The following is a 27,175-nucleotide window of genomic DNA, read 5'->3' on the forward strand; positions in this document are numbered from 1 at the left end:
ATCTCTCTTATTTTTATTCTGTAAATGTAATGAGTTCAAAATTAGCTGTAGGACTTTCAGACATAGTCAGTGATGGATGGTTCAAGTACCTACCAAGCTTTTTAATATTGTTTGTAAATTCAGTCCATCAGAAGATACAAGGAAGAGCCTCTAGGAGCCTCTAGGAGCCTCTACAAGTTGCTGAGCAAATTATTAGTATGTGCTAGCAATTTTTTTTTCCCATGCTGCCTTGTGTTCATTCTAGGCTTTGCTGAAAAAAAAAAAGTTTTAATTGCTCTAATATTGGTGGTGATAAAGCTCTGTACTTTGCAGAGTCCATTCCGACTATGAAGCTTGCTTGTTTTGACTGGATCACCTGGTGAATTTTAGAAAAAAAAAATTAGGAAAAATTTGGGAACTCCTCAAATGAGCCAAATTATAATCCAGTTATAATTCCAATCTTTTGGGCAGGCTTTCCCCCCTCTGCTTCCACAGGCAGGTACTACTTAAGCAGCCATTCTTCTACTTTGGGGAAATAAAAAGGTGCAGTTTTGTTGGGTGCAGCTTAAGGAAGTGTGTAGACACCATAAACAGGATGGCTGTCCAGGACATCTGATGAATAGCTAGATCATGTTAGACAAGTCTTTCAGACTGATAAGGGCTATTTAGGCAAAGTCACTCTTGTGCTTTAAGCCTTTGCCTCAACAGAGTCTATACGTGATCTCTATTAACAGACTTGTTTCTTGTGGTATATGCACTTGAATCTTAGCTTTCTGGCACCGTGGCACACCTTGATCTGGCAAGACATCTCCTGGGCTGGCTGTAGTGTGGTTAGTTAAACCAAGAACTATCACAAAAGTGGTGAAGAAAGCAGGATTTCAGAAATTAAGTAACAGCTCAGTGCTGTAGCTGTGTTCAGCCTTTCCTACCTCCTCCTAGTTTTGACTTTCTGCCCCATGTCTTAGACCAATCTTGTTTGCTTCTTACTGCCATCCCCTCCAAATGAAATGTCTGGTTCAAAATCCTTGTTTTCTAGAAGGAAAATTTCACCTGACAGCATTTAAACTAACAGTTTACTAAATGGCAATGAAGTTGCTAATAGACATCTAGGCACAAGCACTTAATGAATGAGCATCTATTTTGTGTTTCAGCAGTGGTAACAAACAGTGATGAATCACAGCTTTTAACTCCAGGAAAAATGAGCCAGCGACAGGGAAAAGAAGCCTATTCTACTCCAACCAAAGAGTTACTCCAGCCATCTCTCAGCCCAGGAACTGCCCATAGCCATGGTAAGACAAAGCTATTTTTACAGAGGTTTTAAAGAACTTAAATCCTGGCATTTAAATCCCCGTTCCAAATGTTAGTTCAAAACCACTGCCGTTCACAATAAAGAGGTAAGGAAGAAAGTATATTGAAATACTGTGTGCAGCTTATTTGCTGATCTGAAACAGAAAAAAAATGTATCATGTGGTTCATTAGAGCATGCTATGATTTGTGGGAGAACAGTCCATGTGGTGGTGAACCACAGAATCAACCAGGTTGGAAAAGACCTTCGAGATCATCAAGCCCAACCTATCACCCAACACCATCTAATCAACTAAACCATAGCACTAAGTGCCTCATCCAGTCTGTTTTTAAACACTTTCAGGGACAGTCACTCTACCACCTCCCCAGGCAGGCCATTCCAATAGCCAATCTCTCTTTCTATGAAGAATTTCTTCCTCACCTCCAGCCTAAACCCCTGCTGGCACAGCTTGAGACTGTGTCCTCTTGTTCTGTCACTGGTTGCCTGGGAGAAGAGCCCAACCCCCACCTGGCTACAACCTCCCTTCAGGTAGTTGTAGAGAGCAAAAAGGTTTCCCCTGATGTTCCTCTTCTCCAGGCTAAACACCCCCAGCTCCCTCAGCCTCTCCTCACAGGGCTGTGCTCCAGACCCCTCCCCAGCCTCGCTGCCCTTCTCTGGACACGTTCCAGCATCTCAATGTCCTTCTTAAATTGAGGAGCCCAGAACTGGACACAGTACCCTAGGTGTGGCCTAAGCAGTGCTGAGTACAGGGACAGAATGATTTCCTTGCTCCTGCTGGCCACACTATTCCTGATGCAGGCCAGGATGCCATTGGCCTTCTTGGCCACCTGGCCACGCTGCTGGCTCATGTTCAGCTGCTGTCACCCAGCACCCCCAGGTCCCTTTCTGCCTGACCACTCTCTGTTTGTAGTCAGTCATGTCTCAGGTATTTAAGTTGTGACTTTACTCAGAAGTGTTACAATACACCACCTAAGACTGGAACTTTTGTGTAATGATCATTTAAAATTACTTCTACTGAAAGATCCTTCCCTTTAGGAAAGGGGCAGGGGAAATCTCAGCACTAGTTTTTGCCACCTTTCAAACAGTCCCCTCTGCCTTGATATGCCTGTTTAAAACAGACTCTCAGTGGACCCATGTGAAAGCATGTGACTGGATGCAAAATGAAGCTCATCAGCAGACCTGGTACATTGTTAGTCTGTTTTAAAAAAATCAAAACCAAAAAGCAAAACCAAAGCTCTCTGTGTGCTTGTTTGCTTTTGAAATGAGTTCTGTTGCCTTATTGCCTAGGCTGTGATTAGTCATCTTTGTTACAGTGTGTGCAGTTGTTAGTGAAAACTTCAGACTTCTCAAATTAATCTCCTTGGAAGACATTCCACTCATCTGTACTTCCTTTAGTTCTTGCCTTCAGTAATGTTCTTGATGGTTTTAGGTGTGAGCTGAGCCTCCCCTTACTTTGCTTTATCTTGATGGTCATAAAGGCAGTTTGTCAGGTACTTGAATCATTTTCCTATTTTTCTATTCATAACCATTCAGATAAAAAGAGGGGGAAAAAAAGGCTTTGAAACTGAAGGTAGTTGTTTCTGTGTTGAATTAGGTAGTCTACTTGAGAATTATTATGGAAGTCTTTTCAGTGCTACCCACTGCTAGTTCTGATACGTTTTCGAAGTCAGTTCATATTCTCTCTTGCTGGTCTGGAATTACTTTCTGTAGAATATGTAACTTGTTTGTGATTTTTACTATGATGAAGGAAAATTTGGGTTATTTTAGTCAAGTCTTTTTTCAAATGCTCCTATCCCAACTAGTTTATGAAGTCAAACTGTTGAGCTTTTTTGAGGGCTTTCACTCATAGGAAAGTCATTTAAAAGAGGATGGAAAAGCACTCTGACTTGATTGTGCTATGTCAGACTGCAGATATTGTATCTTCTGGTTTTCCTCTGATTATTTCAGGGCTTATACAAGTGATTTTTAAGCTGGTTAAATGTGTCTCTGTCTTCTTTTAGCATCAGTCATCACTGACGTAGTCTTCCAGCAATGCTACTATTAAAGTGTCTGTAGTTTCATGAACCAATGAATTTGGCTTGGAGTCAGTTTTAGTAGTGAGGAGGTGTGATGTAGGCTAGGCTCCAGTAACCTTTAATTTACTAACTTCTAGGTTATCTGCAGCTTGGGAGGTGTAGGTTTGAATTTTAGGGAGGTGGTTGACCCAACTATAGAGTTGAGTGGTTCTTCTGAGATAATTACTCCTAGAGGGAAATTATGGTGCTGGTGATAATGCAAGCTTGTTAGATAGGGGAAAAAGAATGCTGTGCAAGCCTGAGAAATAAAAAGAATAACAGATTTTAAAGTTACAGAGTACTCCAGGCTGACTGTTGTAATTGAAATCTGTACAATATGCCTGTGGTATTGTACAAAGAAAATGTGCAGCAATGTAGGAAATGTTTTGAAGTAGGACTTGAAGGTATTTACAGTGAACTAAGTGGAGATATTCTTAGCTGCTGGCACCTGAACGCATCCTTAGGAGGTAGGTAATGTAAATAAGCAATTCAAAAACATACCTGGCACAAGACAAGAAAATCAAACCAGAAAAATGTGTGATATAGTCTACTAAAAACTGACTAAACATATATAAAGGAACGTGGCTTTTGCCATTGACAGTTGGATGCTGTTGGATGCTGTTTGGCCACCGTTATGTAAGTTTGTTTCCTGCTGCCTGAACAAAAGAGCCTGTGTGGCAAAGCAAGCTTTGTATAGAGCTTGTGGCTAAAAATAAACTAGTTGGAATGAAACAGAAAAGCCTGTGAAGAGGCAGTCTTTGGAGCAGCCAGCACTTTGGTGTTAGTGGGGAAATACCACCATGTGTGCTGGATTCTTTGGCATGCACTTAGAAAATCTGGTGAAACAAGCTTCATTTGTCTTCTGCTTGTATCTTAACTACAAATATTATTAATTGGATTAAAAGTAGATGTCAGCTTGAGGCTTAATATGAGGAAGGAGTGGAGGTCAATGTCTTAACATCTGTTTGGGCATTGACTTCCTATTTGGAGGCATGTACCATGTCATTATGAAGCTGTAAGTGGTAAGTAATTTGTTCTTTTAAACCCTTCTATGTATAGCTACTGGGTTCTAACTTACACAACTAGCTCTGGATTTCAGAAAGCTTACATTGTCCTGTACTTTGTTCCTTAGTTTAAAATATGACTGCTTCCCTCATTGCTCCTTTTACTCCTTGTGGTGGTTTGGCCCTGGCTGGGGGCCAGATGCCCACCAAAGCTGTTCTATCGCTCCCCTTCTTAGAGGGACAGGGGGAGGGAAAGTATAACCGAAGGCCCATGAGTCAAGATAGAAGCAGTTGAATAGGATGCACAGCCAAAGTGAAGGCTGTGTGCAGGAGTGAGAGCAAACAAAGATGTTACTCTCTACTTCCCCTCAGCAGGTGACATTTGGCTGCTCCCCAGGAAGCAGGGTTTTGATAAGCATAGCGGCTGCTCCAGAGGACAGACACCAGCAACAAGTGGCCCCACGCTTCCTTCTTTGACCTGGTGTGATGGTTTGAAACTGTCTCTTTAATGTTTCTTCTCAAAGTTCAAGCAGAGAAAGCTGAAGAGTGTAAATAAGTCACTATTGGGTGTAAGAAAGCAAAATAATGATTGTTCTAAACACTTCCATTGGATGGATAGAAATGTTTAAGAACTTTTACTCAAAACAAAGTGGGGAGTCTGCAGTCTGCAGTCAGGGCAACTTGCTGGGCTGTCTGGCTGCTGTTTCTTCTTCTCTTCTGGCTGAAGATAACACACTGACCTTGGCAAGCTAAGCTAACAATCCTCTTTGCTTCTACCTAACTAACTGCTTTCTGCCAGGGGGGTCTGGGAGAGGAAGCCCCTGGGAGAGAGGCCCCTTGGGAAAGGTCCCCTTTGGGGGGAAGCAAAGGGAGCTTGGTTGTGCTTTTTCTGTTGATTGTACATATTTGTAAATGTTGTGAATTTTGTATATTTGTACAGATTCATTGCATTTCATCATAGATTGTAGATCTGCTTGTAAATACAGCTTGCATTCGCTTCCAGACTGAGCTAGCCTGGTTATTGTTGGTGTGGGGGGAATTTCAGCTCACACTGACACACCTGGCTTTTCTCTCTGAGTTGACCTCATATGGCATGGAGCACCCCTTTGCTCAGGTTGGGTCAGCTGGCCCAGATGGGTCCCCTCCCAAGGTCTGGCCACCTCTCAGCCTACTGCTGCGGGGTAGATGCTGGAAGAGCACAGCCTGGGTGCTTGGCTTGGCAGTAGCCAAAACACTGCTGTGTAACCAACACTTTGCTGCAGCACTGCAAAACACAGTGCTAGAAAGATGTTTTGTGGAGAATTTACTCCAGCTCTGCCAAACACAATGCGCTCCTGTGAGGTGGAACTTGGTATATCATAGAGTCATAGAATCAGTCAGGGTTGGAAGGGACCACAAGGATCAGCCAGTTCCAACCCCCCTGCCATGGGCAGGGACACCTCACACTACAGCAGGCTGGCCAGAGCCTCATCCAGCCTGGCCTTAAACACCTCCAGGGATGGGGCCTCAACCACCTCCCTGGACAACCCATTCCAGGCTCTCACCACTCTCATGAGGAAGAACTTCTTCCTCACATCCAGCCTGAATCTCCCCACTTCCAGCTTTATTCCATTCCCCCTAGTCCTATCACTACCTGATATCCTAAAATCATCCTGATAATCATCTGAGCCAGAGTTAGGGATCTTCTTTTTAGGAGTCAGTACAGATCTGTTTTACAAGTGTAGAATACAGCTTGATCTGGCAGCACAGTCTGGTGATTGTTCAACTGAAGCCTGTTTACACTGTCATTGTTCTGTATAATGTTTGCAGGAGGAATTTGCACTTTCTTATTTTGCCTGGTATTTTAAAATTTCAAGATATGCTGTCCTTTGTTCAGAGGCTAGAGGCATGAGCTTGACTTGTAGGCTGCAGACTGGCCTTTAAAGGTGTGCAGGTCAGACTTGCTTCCATAGAAAGCTTCAGCAAGCATGTTTAATAAAAAAAGTGTTAGGAAAAAAACTGATGGTGGGAATTATGCTTGCTTATTATGCTCACCAGTTAAAGTAGCCACTTCAGATATTTAATACTGACAGCCTACCTCCACTGTGTATAGCATGGGTCCTGACATATACTTGTAATTTTAATTATTTTGGATTTAATTTATTTCTACCTTGCCTCTCAACTAGTTAATCAGAGAGTCAGAACAAGACAATCCTGCTCAGAACACTGCAGTTACAATTGGTTCTATAAAATAAATTTGTCAAGCCTCCAAATGCCAGCGAAGAGAATTGGAGAATACTAAAATCCAAGTGGCATCTAGTGCAGGAGCTGGTAACACTTGAATGTGTTGAGGCTCAAGAGGTGTCAAACCTAAAAGCTAGGTTTTTTGCATCCAGGAAAGCATTTAGCAAAGGTACAAAGTTAACTTGACAACCTTTAACGTTCTTTGTGGAGCCACCATTTCTAGAAAACCATCAGTTGAACTTTTTGCGGGAGCCCTAACCTTGACTGCATAAAGGATTATGGAGCTTCTCAGCATCATAACTCCTTGTGAAAGTGGCCTTGAGCCAGCTCCACATTGAGTTGATCTTGATCATTTTTACTGGTTTTCCTTTGCTTTTCATCATATGTGTTTCAAAAGTGGTTTTTAGACTGTCACTGAACAGCTCGCTCAAATGGAGCTTGGAACGATCAAAATGTTGCAGCCACTGTTCTGAGGGCAACTGCTGGCCACATGCAGAGTGCAGGATTCCTTGGCTGACCAGTTCCTTAGCAGGCTGCCTAGAGCAAAACAATCACATTCCATGGGTGCCCAGAACAACAGCCTCACGTTGGCACCCTTGGATTGGAACATGCTGCAGAAGCCACCTCCTTGACACACTGGCATCTCTTATTGGGAAAAGATTGTAGCTTATCTATGTGGCTGGGTTTTATTGGTTAAGTGGTTGATGACAGAGTGTCAAAACCAGCCACTCTGAGCTATAATGGAGTTTGAGGGGTTTAGGGCAGCTGGGGACTTCTGCTTCTGTAGGTGAGCTACTTCTGGTTAGGGCTTCGGTGTAGGGATGCTGCTAGGGATATGCTCAGGACTTCTGTTAGCTGCTTTGTCTGTTAAGGGTTTCCAGGACTACTTCTGTTAAGGACACTCTAAGACTCTGTAATGCTGGGGAATTCTACAATGCTATAATAAAGGACTTCTGAGATTCTCTGCATTTCTGGAATCTCTTTGCTGTATGACCACAGGGTTCATGCACCATTCGTCACCCAGTGGCCCCCGAACCGGGGGAACAGCAATCAAACAGTGATAAAGATTTGCAAGATCAACCTTTCTGAAAGAAATCTTACTTTTTCCCACCTACAGTCATCAGTTCTAACTTTTGAAGTTTAATTATCCTTTTGTAACTTCTGCCAAATTAGATCTGTCTCAAACTTACGAATCATAGAATGTTTTGGGTTGGAAGGGACCTCCAAAGGTCATGTAGTCCAACCCCCTCTGTAGTCAGCAGGGACATCCTCACCTGGATCGGGTTGTCCAGAGCCTTGTTGAGTCTCACCTTGAGTATCTCCAGGGATGGGGCCAGAGCTACCTCCCTGGGCAACCTGTTCCAGTGTTCCACCACTCTTATAGTAAAGAACTTCCTTCTAACATCCAATCTAAATCTGCTCTGCTGTAGTTTGAAGCCATTGCCTCTTGCCCTGTCACTGCAGACCTTTGCAAACAGTCTCCAGCCTTCTTGTAGCCCCCTTCAGGTACTGGAAAGCTGCTATTACATCTCCCTTCTCTTCTGCAGGCTGAACAGCCCCAGCTCTCTCAGCTGTCTTATAGCAGAGTTTTTCCAACCTCCTGATCATTTTTGTGGCCAGTGCTGTGAATTGCACATTAATGTTGCCTTCTGGTTCAGATCATTGTTGGTTTTCTTCTGCCTTGCCTGCTAGGCAATGAAACCTTTCTCATTCTCCATGCCTTGAACACACTAAATGACCATACTGCTGCTTTGCTAAATATTTCATTTAGAATTGTCAGACTTGGAATTGGAGCTGAATAATTCAGTAGGCTTTTGATGGAAACTTTAATGGGTTTAGGGGAGTTAGTTTCTGCTGTAAAGCCTGGCTTTTGTGGCATGGTGTCTTTTTAGACTCTCTAGTGAGGTAGTGTGGCCTTGCTAATACACCCTGATGGTTTTTTCTCTCCTTTTTTTTTTTTTCTTTTAGTGCATAGAGGTTTTAGGACAGCTATAATATTCTCCAGCTCTAGCTGTTCACACATAGATTGAACTATATCAATATAGCTCATTTTCTGTTTGCATTCTGTAGTTGAAAATATTATCAAGCATTAATTGGCAAACTACTAAACCTTCATCAAACTTATTTTTGGGGTTTTGCTGGGTTTGTGTTTTTTTTTTTTTTAATCTAGCTACATGTGGCAAAAAGGAAATCATTGACAAAACTATTTTATTACAGATAAAAAATGAACACAGAAAATACAGAGTCCAAGACTGTTTTCAGAAGCTGTAGAGCAGAACTCTGCTTGCTGGTCTAAGCTGTTTATTTTGTTACACAAATTATCTCTGGTAAATTGGATTCTTGTATATCTTGTTCACTCAATATTGAATCAGGACACTGCTTTATTGATTTGATAAAATAGATTTATGTAGCTATAGTAATCACTTAAAATGTATGAAAAAATTTCTAAGCCTCCTTAGAAAGGGATTCCAGTGTTTTCTAACATACAAACCTCTTTTTGGTTTGTGTTTTACTTTTCCTGAAAACATCATAAATGCTTAAATAAGCTGTACTGGTGGTAAAGAAGGAAATCTAGTTAAGATAGTAATAATTTGCAGGTAATCCTAAGTAGAGCATCATCCAGACTTTAAGAGGAGCAAATAGCAGTGTTGCTTGTGTTGCCAGTATTACATTTGATACTTTCAGGCTAGGAGCTCAGTAGGTGATGCATTAAGATTTTGGAGCTCTGATCTCTGTGTATGGGTAGCAGTGACCTGTGCAAACAAACATAGCTGCATCAGCCCTCAGTACTTTTCCTATCATTATTCAAAGCATTCAGCTGCAGATGGGGCAAAAATGTGAGGAGTATCTGGGAAAAGCATGCTAGGGTGAAGACCGAGGAGATATTTTACAGTAATGTTCATTTTTGAGCTGAACTAACAACTTCTTGCTGCTTTTATTTTCTTTTTTCCTGTTCTTTTTTATTGTTTGTTTTTTGGGTTTTTTTGTTGTTTTGTTTGGTTGGGGCTTTTGGTGGGTTTTTGTTTGTTTGTTGGGGTTTTCTTTCTTTCTTTCTTTTTTTTTTTTTTTTTTTCCAGTCAGCTTGTTAAATACAGGTAAGCAGGGGAAGTATGTGCTCAGAAGGAGCTTAATGGTGAACTAAGGAACAAAATCTGCCCCCCCCTTTCCAGTAGAAAAGTAGCAGTTGTTAATTCAGTTTGTACTGTGATGAAAATGTATTCTGTGTTGTGTGACTGAGAAACAGAAGTAGCTTAGGGGAAGGGAGATTGAATGACAGTGGAAGCGGAATTATAGATCTATACTGTGATACAGATCTATACTATGATAATCACAATAGCAGAAAGGAGGAGGTGAAGCTGATTTTGAGGGAGAGTAAGGACATTTTTGGCAGAGCTGAGCTTATGCTAAATGCTATTTGCTCTGGATTATCATAGGATCATAAGATGGTAGGGGTTGGAAGGGACTTTTGAAGATCATCAAGTCCAACCCCCTGCCAGAGCAGGACCATACAATCCAGCACAGGTCACACAGGAACACATCCAGGTGGGTCCTGAAAGTCTCCAGAGAAGGAGACTCCACAACCTCCCTGGGCAGCCTGTTCCAGTGCTCTGGGACCCTCACAGTGGAGAAGTTCCTCCTCATGTTGAGGTGGAACCTCCTGTGCTGGAGTTTCTATCCATTGCCCCTTGTCCTATCCCAGGGTGGAATTGAGCAGAGCCTGTCCCTTCCCTCTTGACACCTTCAGCCCTCAGATATTTATAAACATGTATTAAATCCCCTCTCAGCCTTCTCTTCTCCAGACTAAAAAGCCCCAGCACTCTCAGCCTCTCTTCATAGGGCACATGCTCCACTCCCCTAACCATCCTGGATGTCTGACATCCTGGATTAAATGTCTAAAGAACATGCTAGAATTTTAATCCATAGGGCACTGCATGTGGGGAGAAAATACAAACTTTTTTGCCATGTGAGAGAAGATGGAGAGAGGAAAATGGATGGTTTTAAATCAGTAGGTGCTAAAGAACACTTACTACCCATTGAAGGGATGAGCTGACTCTGGAGCCACAGTAACTAAGAAAACACAAGACCTGGACGTTACTATCCACCTGAGGCAGCTAACAAGTTGAAGGTGGTTTGTTGTAGACCTGTACAACTTTCAGCTTTTAAAAAACATTGCTTCAGGTGTTTGGTTTAACTGACAGCAGCAGCACCAAGTTTTGTTTGACCAGGCAGCAGTAAATGTCAGCAGCTCCAGATTCTCATCATCCTTCTTCTGGCTGCTGGTGGCCAGCATTCAAGAAGTTCTGGAGGTACAACATGAATGTCTTTTTACCAGCTCTCAGGGAAAGACAGATTTCTGTGGTCAAGTGGAAGGAAAGATGCAGCCCCCATGTAAGTGAACTCAAAGCTTTTTATCTTCCTGAGATGGGCACTTGGCTTTAGTGCTTTGGCCAGATTTCTTCCAAGATGTCAGCTGGGGGCTTGTTTGTTCATGTGGGGAGTGCAAAACTGAAGCCACAGTGGAGAGGTGCCTTGGAGCTGGAGAGAGAAATCCTGCCTGCCCATGATACAGCAGATGCTGAGCACAGAGGGGGTTGTAACTCTGCTTCTACAGTACCAGTCATTACTTAACTATCAGCTTCTGCTTTTCTTTCAGCTACCTCTTTCAGTGTATTAATATTTCTTTCTGATAATGGTGCTTGGCTTGTAGATGGTAAAATCTTGTTGATCTGTCTCGTTCCAAATCAGGCTTTACCTGGGCACTTGGCTTATATCTAATGTTTGATAATGATTTCTGGTTTTCTCCTCATTTCCTTTGACTTTACTCTGTACATCCAGGCAGAGTAGACTGCTGAAGTCAGGCACCTGCTCTGTAGACTAAATATGTCTAATGTCTTGGAAAAATGTTAGCACTCTCCTGGTGCATGGAAATTCTGCATCAAGCCTTGTGAGGTCTTGCACCTGGAGAGTCTTGCTGCATTCTTGGGAGGTGTTTTGAATTTGTCTTACCTTATCCTTTTGATGCTGAGTATTTTGTCGTCAGCAGTGTACAGGAGCCACACAGACTGGTGGTTCTTTAGGTCAATACCTGTTGTACTGCTGCAGGGACCTGACCCCAGTGACACAGGTGGCCACTTGTAAGTTTTGTCATGATGCATATCTCATGGAGATGAAGCTTTGGTTCCTCAAAATGCATGGCTTGTTTGGAATAGCTTTAGTTGCATTTGTCTCCAATGTGCTGTGAGGTAGGTTCTGGTCATAGTAATCAAGGAAGGAGTTTGACCCCTAAATAATCTACTCAGAGCTTGTATTGCCAGACAGAATTTCTTGTGAAACATTTTAAATTCTACTGTGTGCGGTTAGTCTCCTGACTCTGTTATGCTGACCTCCTTCTTTCTTACTGTAATGTATGCTCTGGCACATTCCTCTCTGTGTTTATTAAAACCTGCCATTTCTGAAATGCTACCACACCCTTTGTTTGTGGCTTTGGTAAACTGCATGTATGCCTCGTTCTGTGGGTTACAGCTTCGTGAAAGCGTGGGGCTGGGTGTGAAAGGCACAGCAGGGCTATTACTGTGAAGCTTTTTAAGCAAGTTCTTTCTCCATGACAATCTCTGCAGAGCTGGCCTACTTGGACATGAACTGTGACCTTGAGGATTTAATAAAGGCTGAGATGAATGCTGTTGAAGCCCTAGCAGTGAGCAAGCCTGTTTACTTTGGGTGGGAGGAGCTGAGCAGGAGTGTTGGCTAGTGAGGAGGTACAGCCAAGCAGGGTTTGCCAGTGGGGCACTGGGAGCCTTGCTGTTCATTCATCACCACTCTCAGGTGTGCTGCTGAAATTACTCCTCAGCTAAAGTGCACTCAACTTGGAAATACCAGAGACTAGAAGACTACTGGGTGAAAGAAACTTGCCACAGCAAACTGCCAGCACAACTTGTAGCCTTCTCGTTCAGATATCTTTTGTTTTGTTTTGTTTTAATCAAATCTTGGTGTCTGAAGGCAAGTATTATCTTTTGTAGCCTTTTTCTTAGAGGAAAAAAATGGAAGTTTATGTGCAGACATCAGGTGTGGGATAAAACTAATTTATGGGCATGAGAGTCTAGCAGCTTCCTTTTATGCTGTTTTTTGTGTGCTGAAAAGTGTGTACTGCATGTAGAGAATTATTTCTGACCTTTTGTTGGGCTAGGAGGAGAATTCTACTGGAAAACGTAGTGTTGTCAAGATGTCAGGGCAAATTATTGTCAGACTTGAATGGCAAGTCTAAAAGGCTTCTGCTTTCTCTGCTACACAGTCAGTTTTCCTTCCTCCCTTTAGCTTCCACAGAGTTCAGGTTTAAGAGGGGTTTGGCTTTCACTTGTATATCTTTAAGGGAAAAAGAGTATTTTCTTACATTATGTCATTAGATAGATTTTTAGATCTACTATTACATCAATATCAGTTTGTGTTCATTATTTTAAACCTTAGTCATTTAATTCAAAGTGTTCATTATTTGGAACTTCTGAATCTGTGAAAAGGATTATTAGATACAAAATTCCTTGGCAGGATAGGTCAGAACAGATTAGATTTGAGTTCAACTTTCACACTTGGAATTCACACCTGTACAATACAGAGAAATCTTTTTGGGATGAGCCTATACTTTTCTGCAGCTGTAAACACGTTTCAGCTGGGGAAATGTTCTAAACCCAAACCCAGGCTTTGTCAGAAGTGTTCATGTGCTGTTGGAATTGCATGTGTCTTCTATTCATCTTTGTTTTGGACACTGAGCTTTAAGTTTTCCTCCAGGCAGTAGCCTGTAAGAATGTCTCATGCATGGGATTATGATTTATTTTTCAGGCAGCATTTCAGAAGCCCTGACACAGTAGCCAATATGAGAAGTGCATTCTGCCCTTTAGAAAATGGAATACAACAGATGAGTTTTCCTCCTTTAAAGATACCTTCAGTAGTGTGGTAGTTTGAGGCTATGCCTTTAAAATTTTTTCACAGATCTTGAACAGAAAGTGGTAAAATGTAAATAAAATTACTCTTGGGTGTGAGAAGGAAAATAATGACAGTTCTAAACATTCTCATTGGAGAGAGAAGGGACTTAAAGTAGTTGTACCAAAACAATCTCTCTTTTAGCTTCTTCAGGCTGGGAGATGCTAACTGGCTTCTGCTTGACCTTGGCTGCATTGTTTTGGCTAAGTCTAACAAAACATCTCTCTGCTCCTTTCTCTTGTCCCTTTTGTGTACAGGGGGGCAAGGGGGTGCAGGGAGAGAGAAGCTATTAGCTTGCCCTGGTCTTTGGCAGGGGAGTCCTTGTGCTGTTCATCAATTGTAAATCCCTGTAAATATTGTATATTTTGTACATATTCATTGCATTCCATTGTAGATTCCAGTTTTGCTTGTAAATACAGCTTCCATCTGCTTCCAACTGAGCTGCTCTGGCAAATTTAATGTTGGGGGGGAATTTTCAACCCACCACAAGCAGATTGACTCAGAATGGATTCTTCCCCTTGCCCCCTAGGAGACTGTTTCCCTTTCACTGGCATAGTTAATCTAGTGCTTGCTTTCATGAAGTACTGAGCTTTTATTATGAGGAATCTTATTTTCCATGTACAGATACAGTGGCAGACACTGGATGCATTTTACACTAGAGTGCAGATGCTTTCCTGTTCATGCAGCTCTGCAGTTGGACTTGGCCCTAGCTAGGCTCTATTTGTGAGCGTTTTGAAATGGTGTAAAATTCCAAGATGTGTACCTTAGTGCATTTTTTTATGTACATCAACTATGAAGGCACTGAGAACTGCTATCAGAAGGATAGAAGGCTTCCTGGAACATTAGGCCAAGATCACCTGATGAATGATTGCAATTCTGTTTTTATCAGTAGACTGACCCATTCTGTCTGAATTTTTTTGGGGGGAGGGTAGAAGATGAGAGATTTTTTTTTTTTAATTTATTTACTTTGGGTGTGGCTGATTATGTGGTAGCTAATGAAGTGCACACTTTGGTTGTCAGGTGTAGAACATACAAATAAAAGCCCATACAATTAAAAGTAGTTGGCTACTCAAAAGTACTTCTGTGTCCTTTCAGGCATCAAATTTATTGCAAGGAATTAAAAGACTTTAAGAGCATTGTGTGCTGAGTATGTGGAGAACAGAAACTCCTTTAATTATGCAGGCTGATACTCAAGAGTGACAATAAACTTCAGCTTAGAATCACACTGTGGAACATATACTTCATGTATGCCTGCAAGTTTTAGCAGGCATAATAAATTTTAAGCTGCTGAGAAAGTGGAGAACTAGTGAATTTCTACAGCTAAACCATGCAGTTTTTTATTGCTGCAGATTTCAATAGCATTTGAAGATGACTTGGGAGGAGATGAGAGAGTCAATTTAGATGTTTTTCTTTTCCCCCTTTTTGTGTGTTAAGAGAGTCATATTTTTGTCCAGCAGGCACAGAGTCTGCCTCTCTTTATATTGCTGTTGACTTAAAGCAGAAGGTACTTAATCAGAACACCCAGATAACAGCTTCCTTTGTTGGGAGAAAGCTAACATTATCTGATTTGAAATTCTTAATTTTATCTAATCAAAGATTTAAGTTTCATTTCAAAATTAAGGGCTTAAGAAGGAGGAAGATTTTTAATCTGTTCCCCTTTAGTTTGGCTGCATGACCAGTGTCAAGATACCTCCGAGGGCACAGAGAGAAAGAAGGGAAACCCTCCAGGATAAATTGTTTCCTCAAGCAACTGGATGTCTAACTGCTTTTTAGTAACATGACCATAAAGAGGCAGAGAAGGCTGTTGTGGAAGAACCTGGTAGTGTTGACTCCAGAACTGGCAGGCACAGCAGCTGGAGGTAGATGCAGACAGAGTGGTGCAGGTGGTTGGTGGTGTAGCCTCCCATTAGGCTGTTGCGACTCTGCTGTTCTGGTACAAGATATGGAAACGTCCTGATACCAGTGTCAGCAGAGTGTTCCCAGGCAGGGTCATAGCCCTGACTCTGAAAGATGAGATAACAGACCCATTAACTGGGCAAGATAGGTCTGTAATGAGAGGATACAATTCCTTCTGTGTGTAAGGGAAGCTTTTTTTCTTTGTCTTGGTTTTAATGAGAAAAAAAGGAAAAACATAATCTGAAGATATTTGGACCCAAGGTAGTTGCCCTGTTTTGTAGTTCGAAAGATGGATTTGGAGAAGTCATTTAGACCTGTGTTTTTCTTTGCTCTTAAAACAAAACAAAACAATCCAAACAAGTGGTGTTCTCCCTCCTTTTATTTCTTCCTTGTCGCTCCAGCATTCCACTCCTTCAGTTTTTCATATGCTGTTTTTGTTCCTTCTGGGACATCTGGGGAAAGGACTACTTCAGCTGAGGGAAGCATGAGATGCAGTAATAGATAAATGGAGACAGGCCCAATAAATGATCAGCCAGTTTCTCCTCCAACCTTGTGCTAAACTGAATAGAGTTTTTCACTTCTTGTACAGAAGAAGTGACAATTACATATCACATCAAATGATTTCTACTGCTGGCTCATATTTGTTGGTTGTTTGGGGGTTTTTTTCAGTTACATCTTTTTTCCTTGGCATGCATTACGGCATTAGTCTGTTAGGAGGTGTGAAGTTCTTTCTAGTCATTCATAGAATCCTGGAGGTTCCTGTACCTCATAATCAGAAAAATGAATTTTTTTGGTGTTTTCTGCATGTCTCAGTGTGTGTATCTCTAGCTACTGTTGCACATACACTCTGCACAGTCAACAACTTTATAGAGGTTATAAAATACTTCAGTCTACTGTATTATCCTTGAGCCAGTGTGAACTGAAACAGTACAGTTATTGGCATAAGAGCTAGACTAAACAGTATTGTTTGAGGATAAATTACATTTACACTGTTTATTTCACTTGTGGGACACATTTCACTTTTAAGGAAAAGAGATCTCTGGTACGAAGTGAGAGAGAACACAAGTTCTTAGTTTCAAGCCAGCTTTTAGTGTCTTTTATTTTTCTGCTTTCCAGCCAACAGAGTAGATTTCAAAATGGGTTTTGTCAGAAATAGGGTGTGGTGAGGAAAGTGGAATCAACAGAGAAGCACCAAATGGGAAGGAAAATCTACCTCTGAAGAGGGTGGCCATGCATGTTAGTCACCAGGGCAGAGAAGCAGTGAATCTAGTGATCAGTGGATGAAGGAGGTTAGAGGGAGCTTACTTGACTTTATTGTGGTAACTATCAGCAAGAGCATCTTGGATCAGCTGGTTTCTAGACCAGTATAAATCTTTGGGATTGTTTTTGATATTTAAAATTCAAGTTGGTTCATTTGAGTGTTCTGTTCATTGCATGAAATATTTGAAGCATCAATAATAAAAGGATACAGGGGTTTTGAGCTTATTTTGCACAGCTCTTCTAGGAGTGAGTCTGGTTTGTATACATAAATACAGCAGAGTAGAGAAGAAACAAAAATCTGCCTTTAAATTAAAAAAAAATAAGAGTTGAAGATGTAGAAGCCATTGCAATCAGTTGTTTGAAAATCAGTTAGGTAGGTGCCTAAACAGGAGAGTTCAATGTAGCTGTGTACTGCAAAACATTGGCTCCCTTTTCACATTCTTGGGGTGTACCACAACATCAAGTAGAGAAGCCACATAGCTCATGGGTTGCCTTTTGTGAAGTATAAATGTGGAACTTGAAAGACTTAACAGGAGAAAGAACTGACGTAAGCAGTCCTTAAAACCTAAACGATTGCCGTTTTTGTGTGCTCAAAAAGCACAGATAAATAGGACTAAGACTGAGATGTAAAAAAAAAAAAAAAAAAAAATGAGGTGTTTGTGGAAAAGAGAAGCTGAAACAAAGCCATTCTGCTTTAAGCATCCTAATGGGTTTGATGAGAGAAGTATAACGTTGCTTGGCTCGCTGCTGATTTGGCAGCCTCTGTCTCTTCGCTGCATTTTTCATGTGTGCCCTTCGCTTGGTGGTGGGGTTGGTTTTTTTTCTTTCCTTTTTATATCTTACTCATCAGAATGTGAGGTAAAAGGCAGTTACTGCAACACTCTTGTTTCAAGCAGCTAATGCTAACCAGCTCTCACAAAGAACATAATCCTTACACAAACACCTTAACTGATGAAGGAAGAGGGGCCAGTGCGACGTAGGTTTTCTTCATGTGCTGGGATTTCATCTGTGTTTTCCCCAAGAGCCGATGGCCGAAAGCTTGTCCGGAATGCTTCCTTTGGAGGATATAATGAATTCTCTCCTGCTTTACCAGGTTTGTTTTGCTCTTATGTTTCTTAAAATGTGAGATGGAAACTAGATCTTCTGCTGTACACTTTTCAGCTTGAATGAAAGTAATGTACTGAGATGTTGGTAGAAATTAGAAAGAATATTTTCTCCTGTACATTTTTCAGCCTGACTGAAAGTCATGTACTGAGCTGTTGGTAGAAATCAGAAAGGATATTTTCTCCTATGTATTTTTCAGCCTCAATGAAAGTAATGTACTGAGATGTTGGTAGAAATCAGAATATTTTCTTCTGTACATCTTTCAGCCTGAGTGAAAGTAATGTACTGAGAGGTTGGTAGAAATCAGAAAGAATATTTTCTCCTATATATTTTTCATCCTGACTGAAAGTAATGTACTGAGCTGTTGGTAGAAATCAGAATATTTTCTTCTGTACATCTTTTAGCCTGAGTGAAAGTCATGTACATGTAGAAATCAGAAAGGATATTGCTTGTTTGCATTTGATTAGTAGCTCTGTTGTGGCAAGATTTGCAGGTAGGCAAGCAAGTGAGTTAGCTTACACCACAGCAAATCCCTCTTTAAAAGACCTGTATACTTGGTACTTACTGGAATGTTTGTTTTGGTCGTTAAGGCTTTTATCACCCAAGTTTTGTAACCCTGTTTATAAATGCTTTCCTCCCTTGTGCTTTACACTCCCCAGGCACACAAAGGACTTGCTTTAAAACTGTAAGGTGCAGTCAGAAGGTTTTAATTTGGCTATAACTGCTAAAGAATCTCTGTGTTTATCTGTGCTTTGACATAGAATGAGTTAAGGCTAAAAGCACAGCCTTGCTGAACTCTGTCCTGCAAGATTTGTCAAGGCATTTCACAGCAGACAGAGCCTGAATCTTGTTTTGCTCATACTCTTTGTCTCCTGAGATTCAATACTGGAATACTGAAATTCATTTCCAGAGTTTAATGGTCCATAATAGGTACTTCTGATATAGGTACCTCAATTTCAGCAGTTTACATCAGGAAACTCTGATGCTTGAAAATGTGTTACAAGGTCACCCTCTCAAAGGGGACACTGTAGAAATTGTACCTTTTTAGCAGGGTTACTCTGGGTGTGTGATTTATCTCATGCATGTGCACATATGCTCTTGGTTGTGTAGTCCCAGGGGGCCACAAGGATGGTTTGCAAGTGAAACAGTTTCCACATTTTCTTGTATGCCCTCTGCAGAGTGGCTCATTGAATTTGTAAATCCTAGCTCTGAAACCATGGAAATAGTTGGGGTGCAAAGACTGAAGGCTGATGATGAGGGAGATGCCTGCATCACTGTCTGCTCCTGGTTTGCAGAATCACTGGAGCATCGTGTTCAGCCTCAGATGGGTGGGGGCACTTGCTTGGGACACCACACTCTATTAAACTTCATATTTTACCCTATAATATTTCCTTTCACTCTATTTCATGGAATGATTAGCAGGCTACCAAGAATGTACTGCATAGTTTTATTCAAGCTGCTTGGAAAATAAACATCTCAAAGCCTGAAAGCGTGGAGTTGGCAACTAGACAGATCCTGCTTCTCTGAAAGGCCTGTAATCTGGGAATTACTGAAACAAAAAAGGATTCCTTTCCTGTTAAGAATGGAATCACAGAACTGTCAGGGTTGGAAGGGACCCCAGGGACAATCCAGTTCCAACCCCCTGCCATGGGCAGGGACACCTCACACTACAGCAGGTTGTTCACAGCCACATCCAGCCTGGCTGCAGAAACCTCCAGGGATGAGGCTTCCACCACCTCCCTCAGCAACCTCTTCCAGTGTTCCAACCACCCTCATGGGGAAAAACTTCTTCTTGACATCCAATCTGAATCTCCCCTCCTCTAGCTTGGATCCATTCCCCCCACTCCTATCACTCCCTGACACCCTAGAAAGTCCCTCCCCAGCTTTCTTGTAGCCCCCTTCAGGTACTGGAGGGCCACAAGAAGGTCTCCTGGGAGTCTTCTCTTCTCCAGACTCAACAGCCCCAACTCTCTCAGTCTGTCCTCACAAGAGAGGTGCTCCCAGCCCTCTGATCATCCTCATGGCCCTTCTCTGGACACCTTCCAGCACCTCCAGATCCTTCTTGTAATAGAGGCTCCAGAACTGGACGCAGTACTCCAGGTGTGGTCTCAGCAGAGTGGAGCAGAGGGGGAGAATCCCCTCCCTGGCCCTGCTGGCCACACTTCTCTTGCTGCAGCCCAGGCTCTGGTTGGCTCTCTGGGCTGCAAGTGCTCACTGCTGGCTCCTGTTGAGCTTCTCATCCCCCAGCACCCCCAAGTCCTTTGCTTCAGGGCTGCTCTCAAGCAGGTCACTGCCCAGCCTATATTAGTTTGTTCCTGTATAGAATTCTACATTAAAACTGTTTGCTGTCCATAAGTTGATAGTGAATGACTTCCTAATGAGCAGAACAAATGGAAACCAGTTTTTGATTTTAACAAATAGTGTAAAGATCCAACTAAAAATGTTTGATCTTTTGGAATCTTTCCTCTAGCTGAAGAATTTTAAATATTAACATGCTGCAAGGTATACTCTTGCTATTTGTTTTAAGAAAGGAATAACTATTTCCTGTCTATAACATACTCATGTATAGTTGCAGTAAGGACTAATTTTGGTTATTATTCTTTGTTTTATATACTGTTTGTAATAGCAAAGATGTCTGATGAAACACAGAAAGGGACTTTGCTTGGGTCAGCAACGTGCCCTTGTGGCCAAGAAGGCCAATGGGATCCTGGGGTGCATTCAGAGGAGTGTGTCCAGTGGATCCAGGGAGGTTCTCCTCCCCCTCTATTCTGCCCTGCTGAGACCTCACCTGGAATATTGCATCCAGTTCTGGGCTCCCCAGTTCAACAGGAACAGGGATCTGCTGGAGAGAGTCCAATGGAGAGCTACAAGGATGATGAAAGGACTGGAACACTGCCTGGTGAGGAGAGGCTGAGAGACCTGAGGCTGTTTAGTCTGGAGAAGAGAAGACTGAGAGGGGATTTAATAAATATTTATAAATATCCGAGGGCTGGGGGTCAAGAGGGAGGGGACAGGCTCTGCTCACTTGCACCCTGTGATAGAACAAGGGGCAATGGATAGAAACTCCAGCACAGGAGGTTCCACCTCAACATGAGGAGGAATTTCTCTACTGGGAGGGTCACAGAGCACTGGAACAGGCTGCCCTGAGAGGTTGTGGAGTCTTCTTCTCTGGAGACTTTCAAGCCCCATCTGGATGTGTTCCTGTGTGACCTGCACTAGCTTCTATGGTCCTGCTCTGGCAGGGGGCTTGGACTTGATGGAAGGTCTCTTCCAACCCATAACATCCTCTGATCCTGTTTTTCTGACTACTTCTGTTTCAAAATCCATGGAGGAGTCTGAATTAGTAACTAGATTATTTTCTTAAAACTGGTTGTTAGAAAGCTTTTGGAAACTAGTCAGTTTAAAAGACTATTGGCTCCTGGGTTCAATTCTTTAAAAAGATTTTTCCTTGTGTTCAACCTTGTTCATTATATAACTCCAGTATGGATATCTTCCAGTAAGTACAGCTCATGACTCTTCTAGAAGCATGAGTTTTTTTCAGCTTTATATTTTGTTCTTCACATTTGCACACCAGTAATCAACTCAGTCTGTTCCTTGCTCTCCATTTGGAAGCTGGTGATGATATTGTTGGCTTGCCATTTGTGACCTTTTCATGCATTGCATTGAGTTTTGTTGGTTTGGGTTTTTTTTTTCTGGCTGTTCTTTTTGTTGGAAATGAAAAAGCTTCTAATGGATAGTAATTATTTCTGCTGGATGAAAGAGAGCTGACATTAAAAAGTAACTTTTTATTTTTTTCTAATGTGTTTTTCTCAGGTACTCTTAATTGCAGATGGTATTTGTGGAGAGGTACCAAACCAGTACTTGAGATGTAGGAGGTGTGACGTGGTTGGTTTCTTTTTTTTTTTTCCCTTCCCTCAAGATTGATTGAAGGGACAGATTGGAAGTGTGACTGTAAAGAATTAAACCCATCTAATGCTTCACACTTGAAATCCCTTCACTAAACAATTTGGGTTTAACATGCCACAGTTTTTAACCTAAAGGTTCTTTAGCAATCATCTTACAATATATATGCTTCTCATTTTTTTGTTGAAGGTGATGTTTTGGAGGATTTCTAGTGTTTTCTTTTGTGGTATCCACTGTGTATTCCACCTCAGTCACTGCAAAAGCACTGTTTGATTTTTATTTAGTTGACATGCAGAGTGTACAGAGTTCTAGTTGTTCCAGTTCCACAACCTGTCTGAAAACTCAGAGAGATTTCTACCTGCTTGTTTTGGAAGCATATGCCCAGTGCTCACAGTAGGAAGGTGCTAATGGACAGTTTCCCTTGGCTTCAAAGGTCATAATGTAAACTGTGGCTGACTGCATTGGGGCTGGGATCAGCCTTCAGAGCTTTGTGATGCCAAGACAAGGAATGTTGCACTGGGAGAAAGCCTGCTGAGACTTAGTGTTGCTCTAAACACAGCCTCTGATGTCTGGAACTGCTTTGGAGGCTGCAGCTTGTGTTTAAATTAAATTTGTAAGTGTTTTAAATCTCCAAGTGGCTTGATATTGAGAGCTCTGAAGGTTGGTTCAAACAGCACTTTTTTGCTGTCTCCTAACTTTGAAGATCGCTTTCAGGATTTCAGGTAGAAAATGATACCCAAATTGTAACAGAGAGGAAGTTGCAAAAGGAACTGCATCTTCAACACCTGAATTTCTACACTGTGAAATGTGAGCTCAGGTTGTATTGTTGGAGAGTTCCTGATTGAATTACAGGATGGAAAACAGCAAGTTAAGCTTAAATATGAAGCCCAAACCCACTCTTGACAAACACTGAAATGCTTGAAACATTCTTTTTGTTAGACTCTGCCTCTAGCCTCTCATGCCCTGGCAGTCTCTGCTCCAGTCACTGAATCAGTGACTTCTTGTGGTGCAATTTTCAGTACCTCTAGGGTGAACAAAACTGGAAAAAAAAAAAACAGCAGCCACACAAAGCATCATTTAGAGGCACAGCTTTCTTGGCTTTGATGTTGTCTTTGTCAGAAATCCATAGAGAAATTTGTAACTGATAGCAGGAAGGGAACAAACAGTATTTCTTATGGTTGATTCTGTGAATGTAATTGTGGTGGTGGTGTTTCCTTGACTAAGGATTTCCATAGCAAAGTGTGTATCACCCTCAGCTTGGACTCCTATATAGCTTTTTGTGATATTTCAGTGCAAGCCTCCCTGCAGATATTAATTTCAAACTGTGCTTGTTAGAAGTAGTATAACTGCTTATGGTACTCAGCTCTCCTCTGCCTCAGTAGAGGCTCACTTGAAGACATCCTCAGAGTGGATGAGTGTGTGCCTGGATCAGCTGCTGGATTGTGATTTATTTTCTCTCCATGTACTAAAATGTAGAATCATAGACTCAACCAGGTTGGAAAAGACCAGAGAGATCATCAAGTCCAACCTATCACCCAGCACCTCATGACTAACTAAACCATGGCTCCAAGTGCCACATCCAATCCTTTTTTGAACACCTCCAGGGATGCTGACTCCACCACCTACCTGGGCAGCACATTCCAAGGGACAATTACTCTTTCTGGGAAGAACTTTCTCCTCACCGCCAGCCTAAACTTCCCCTGGCACAGCCTGAGACTGTGTCCTCTTGTTCTGCTGCTGGTTGCCTGGGAGAAAAGACCAACCCCCACCTGGCTACAACCTCCCTTCAGGTAGTTGTAGACAGCAATGAGGTCTGCCCTGAGCCTCCTCTTCTCCAGGCTAAACACCCCCAGCTCCCTCAGCCTCTCCTCACAGGGCTGTGCTCAAAACCTCTCCCAGCCTTGTTGCCCTTCTCTGGATGCATTCAAGTATCTCAATTGAGATACTTCCTCTTAAATTGAGGAAGGGACCCAAATAGATCATCAAGTCCAACCCCCCTGCCAGAGCAGGACCACAGAATCTAGTACAGGTCACACAGGAACACATCCAGATATGTCTGGAAAGTCTCCAGAGAAGGAGACTCCACAACCTCTCTGGGCAGCCTGTTCCAGTGCTCTGTGACCCTCATAGTACAGAGGAGTCCACAACTGGACACAGTACTCAAGGTATTGTCTATTCAGTGCTGAGCACAGGGCAGAATAACTTCCCTGCTCCTGCTGGCCACACTATTCCTGATGCAGGCCAGGATGCCATTGGCTCTCTTGGCCACCTGGGCACACTGCTGGCTCATGTCCAGCTGCTGTCGCCCAGCACCCCCAGGTCCCTCTCTGCCTGGCTGCTCTCAAGCTGCTCTGACCCCAGCCTGTAGCACTGCTTGGGGTTGTTGTGGCCAAAGTGCAGCACCTGGGACTTGGACTTGTTGAATGCCATCCTGTTGGACTCTGCCCATCTGTCCAGTCTGTCAAGGTCCCTCTGCAGAGCCCTCCCACTCTTTAACAGATCAACACCTGCTCCCATGTATGTTGAAAAAACCCAAACCCTTCTGTGCCTGCATTCCAAACGAGCTTATTCCCTCTACAGAGAGGGAGGTTACAAGTGGGGTGGTGTAGGATGTGAAGCTCACCCATTGGGTTTTGTCACAGACCAAGATGGAGCAGTGCAAGGTGTTTCTTGCAGCACACTGACTTGGGTTCACTGGCAGACCTGTCAGACAGCCCTTTGCTGTGCATGTGAGTAGGGATTGTTTATCAATCAGCAAGCACACACAGCTCTCAGACTGGAGGCACTGGAGCCAAGGAGATGAAATCCGTGGAAACATGAGGGAACTTTGGTCCTCCGGTCTGATGCTCTGGCACGGAGTAGTTCTTTGATTTCATTTCTGCTCTTGTTTATGAAAACAGAAATATAGGTTTGTTAGGTAAGGATGTGTGAAGCCCTTCAAGCTCTTGTGCATTAGTAAGCAAGCTGTGAATTACAGCTGCTATTCTCCAAGAGCAATCCTGACTCAACACATCTTTGTTTATTCTCATCGTTGAGTTCTCTGTATGTGCCTATTAATAAGTAAAAATGGAAAACCCACTAGAAAATTCCTGCATTACATTTTCAGTGGAACTTGGTTCCTAGTGAGGGATTTTCAAATAGGTGTTCTCTAAGGTACCCTCCAACCTAAGCCATTCTATGATTTCTTTTGGATATAGGGGTGAGGGAAAAAACCTCATTACTACTGTTCTGGTGTGTGACTGCCTAAAACTGGCATCAACTTCTCAGTGAACTAAGGCAGGTCCTGTCCTCTAAGGCTTGAAGCAACCTTTGTTTTGTTCCAACACTGACTGACTTAATGCTGTACAAAGTGTGCTTTCCTATTTGGTGTTACATAGGAAGCTTGGCTTCTGGCCTCTGAATCATGACTTGCTCTTTTGCAAATCTTCTGCCTATCTATGTACTTCTTCCCTGTGGTCTAATAGTATTCTGCACTATCAGTTTTCATTAGCTGCACAAACCCATCACAGATGTGTTGGAAGAATTTCAGAAGAGAAAGGTTTCATGAACTCTGCACAGAGGAGCTTCTGTAAAGGTTTATTTACAGGCATGTAAGGTTTACTTTGTGTAAACATGAAATATCAACGTGAAATGTACAGCATATAAGATTTTAAAATCTCATCTTAAAAAAGAATCTCTGCAAAACTTAGTAAATCAGAAAAAAAATAAAAAAACCTCCAAAAGACTGATTACAAGCCCAAAACTAAGAGGAATCTCAGACTTCTCATGTAACCTGAAGACCAACCTATTTCCTCTACAACTAAGTGAAATTTCCCAAGATTTGTGTGTGATAGATAAATTATTTCTGTCTTAGAGTTTCTGGGTATGGAAAGTTGTTGAAGGCTGAACACACTAAATAAAAAAAAAAAAAGGAAGAGATAAAAATAATCCTACTGTGAACAAACTGTTCAATGCTGCTGCAAGGAGTCACTAGCAATTCTTCTACTCATGCTCCCCTGAACAATGTTCAGTCAAACTGTCTCTGATAAATCCTTTCATTTTAGACACCTGAGTACCAATTTCTATTGCAAAGTTCAGAGTATGTTCAAAGGGAAGCTCAGAGGAGCTTTTGGTGTCCATTTATGCAGTTGACCTGCTGGTGCTGTGCCCTCTGTGAGCTGAAGCTCTAGGGTTCCGCTGTGGGAGCCATGCAAAGCTTTTCAGCTGCCTGGATTGTTCCTGAAATTCACCTATGACTTTGTGTTTCTCCACATATTTACCTATAAATCCATGGCACAGTTTGTTTTATTACTGTTTATAAAAGCTTTAGGCTACCACCAACCTTTTCAAATACAATGGATGGCTGAGGTGTTCTGTCTCTTGTAAAGAGAGCAGATAATTTTTCTTTAGGAGGATGCTTGTTTCTCAGGGTATGTTCTCTAGCAGATAGCAGCTGCACAGCAGCACTAATGCCAGCTGTGATTCTCCTTCCTATTGTCACATATTTATAGGCTATAGCCATTGCCTCACTTGGCTCTTTGGACACTGAGAAAGGGGTTTGCACTGTGAGTCACTCACAGATGACAAATGTGGGATTTCAGTGATGTTTAATATAAACCTTGTAGTTATACTTACGCAATGTGAAGTGGAAAGTATAAATTCAAGGCTGACATAAGCAACCTTTTCCACCTTCTTGCTAAAAAAAACCCAAACAACTGACTGGTGATCTTCATCTGTGGTTTAGATTTGCTTTCTTGTAGGTGGTATTTGCAATTGCAATTATTTCTGAACAAGCCAAGAAAAGGCTTTATTTAGTGTTCTGCCCAGTGCATGCCTGTATGCAGATGAGGGACAGTGAGAAGAGGGACAAGAGGTTACAGACTGTATTTACAATTCATCAGGTTATTGGATCAGGTGCAGCACTATCCAAGTGTAGTGGATTGCTGCTGTCTCTTAGTGAGCATTGCATTAGTTTGCATTTCAGTAGCTGCTATGTTTTTAGCTGATGGGATGGGCTGGCCTGCATATGTTGTTTGAAAATCCAATTTGCACCTTCCTGTGCTGAACACAATTCCTAAACATGTTTCAAAGGCTAGCTCATATAACATGTTCGTGTCTCCAAATCATTTGCAACAGTGCTGTCTTTTTTTTCTTTAAGGTTTTGACAAGGGGAAGGAGGATGTGTCACAGAGTAAAGAGGATGCAGCACATTCTATGTCAAAAAGCAAGGTAAGGAGATCAGCCTCTTAGTCTGCCAGTGTGCAAAGGAGTTCTGCATTTTGAACTAAATGCAAATGTATGCACCTTCTGTTGTGGGTAATCTTGAGAACTGCTCTTCAGATTCAGCAACAGATAAAGATTAAAGGGATTTTGTTAACAGAGTTCTCAGCATGACATCACAAGATCTACAATACAAATGAGTGAAGATGAAACATGAAGTCTTCTTACTGCCAAGAGGCTGGAGCCAGGCTCTGCTGGGTGATGCCCAATGACAG

General features: G+C 42.2%; 1 protein-coding gene across 2 annotated transcripts in view; it reads left to right on the top strand.

Moving 5' to 3' along the window:
* The first annotated feature begins 1,130 nt into the window (after positions 1–1,130).
* OSBPL8 (oxysterol binding protein like 8) overlaps positions 1,131–27,175 on the top strand; it is a 63,717-nt gene continuing 37,672 nt past the window's right edge. The window contains exons 1-2 of one of the 2 annotated variants that reach the window (XM_054399418.1): positions 1,131–1,268; positions 26,839–26,909. In XM_054399418.1, the coding sequence (XP_054255393.1) occupies positions 1,178–1,268; positions 26,839–26,909 (162 nt within the window). In that variant the 5' untranslated portion in view covers positions 1,131–1,177. Of the gene's footprint in view, positions 1,269–17,645; positions 17,788–26,838; positions 26,910–27,175 lie in introns of those variants that run through there. The other variant, XM_054399417.1, reaches the window with a different exon arrangement.

This window comes from Indicator indicator, chromosome 3 (assembly GCF_027791375.1).
Source record: "Indicator indicator isolate 239-I01 chromosome 3, UM_Iind_1.1, whole genome shotgun sequence".
Taxonomy (NCBI): Eukaryota; Metazoa; Chordata; class Aves; order Piciformes; family Indicatoridae; genus Indicator; species Indicator indicator.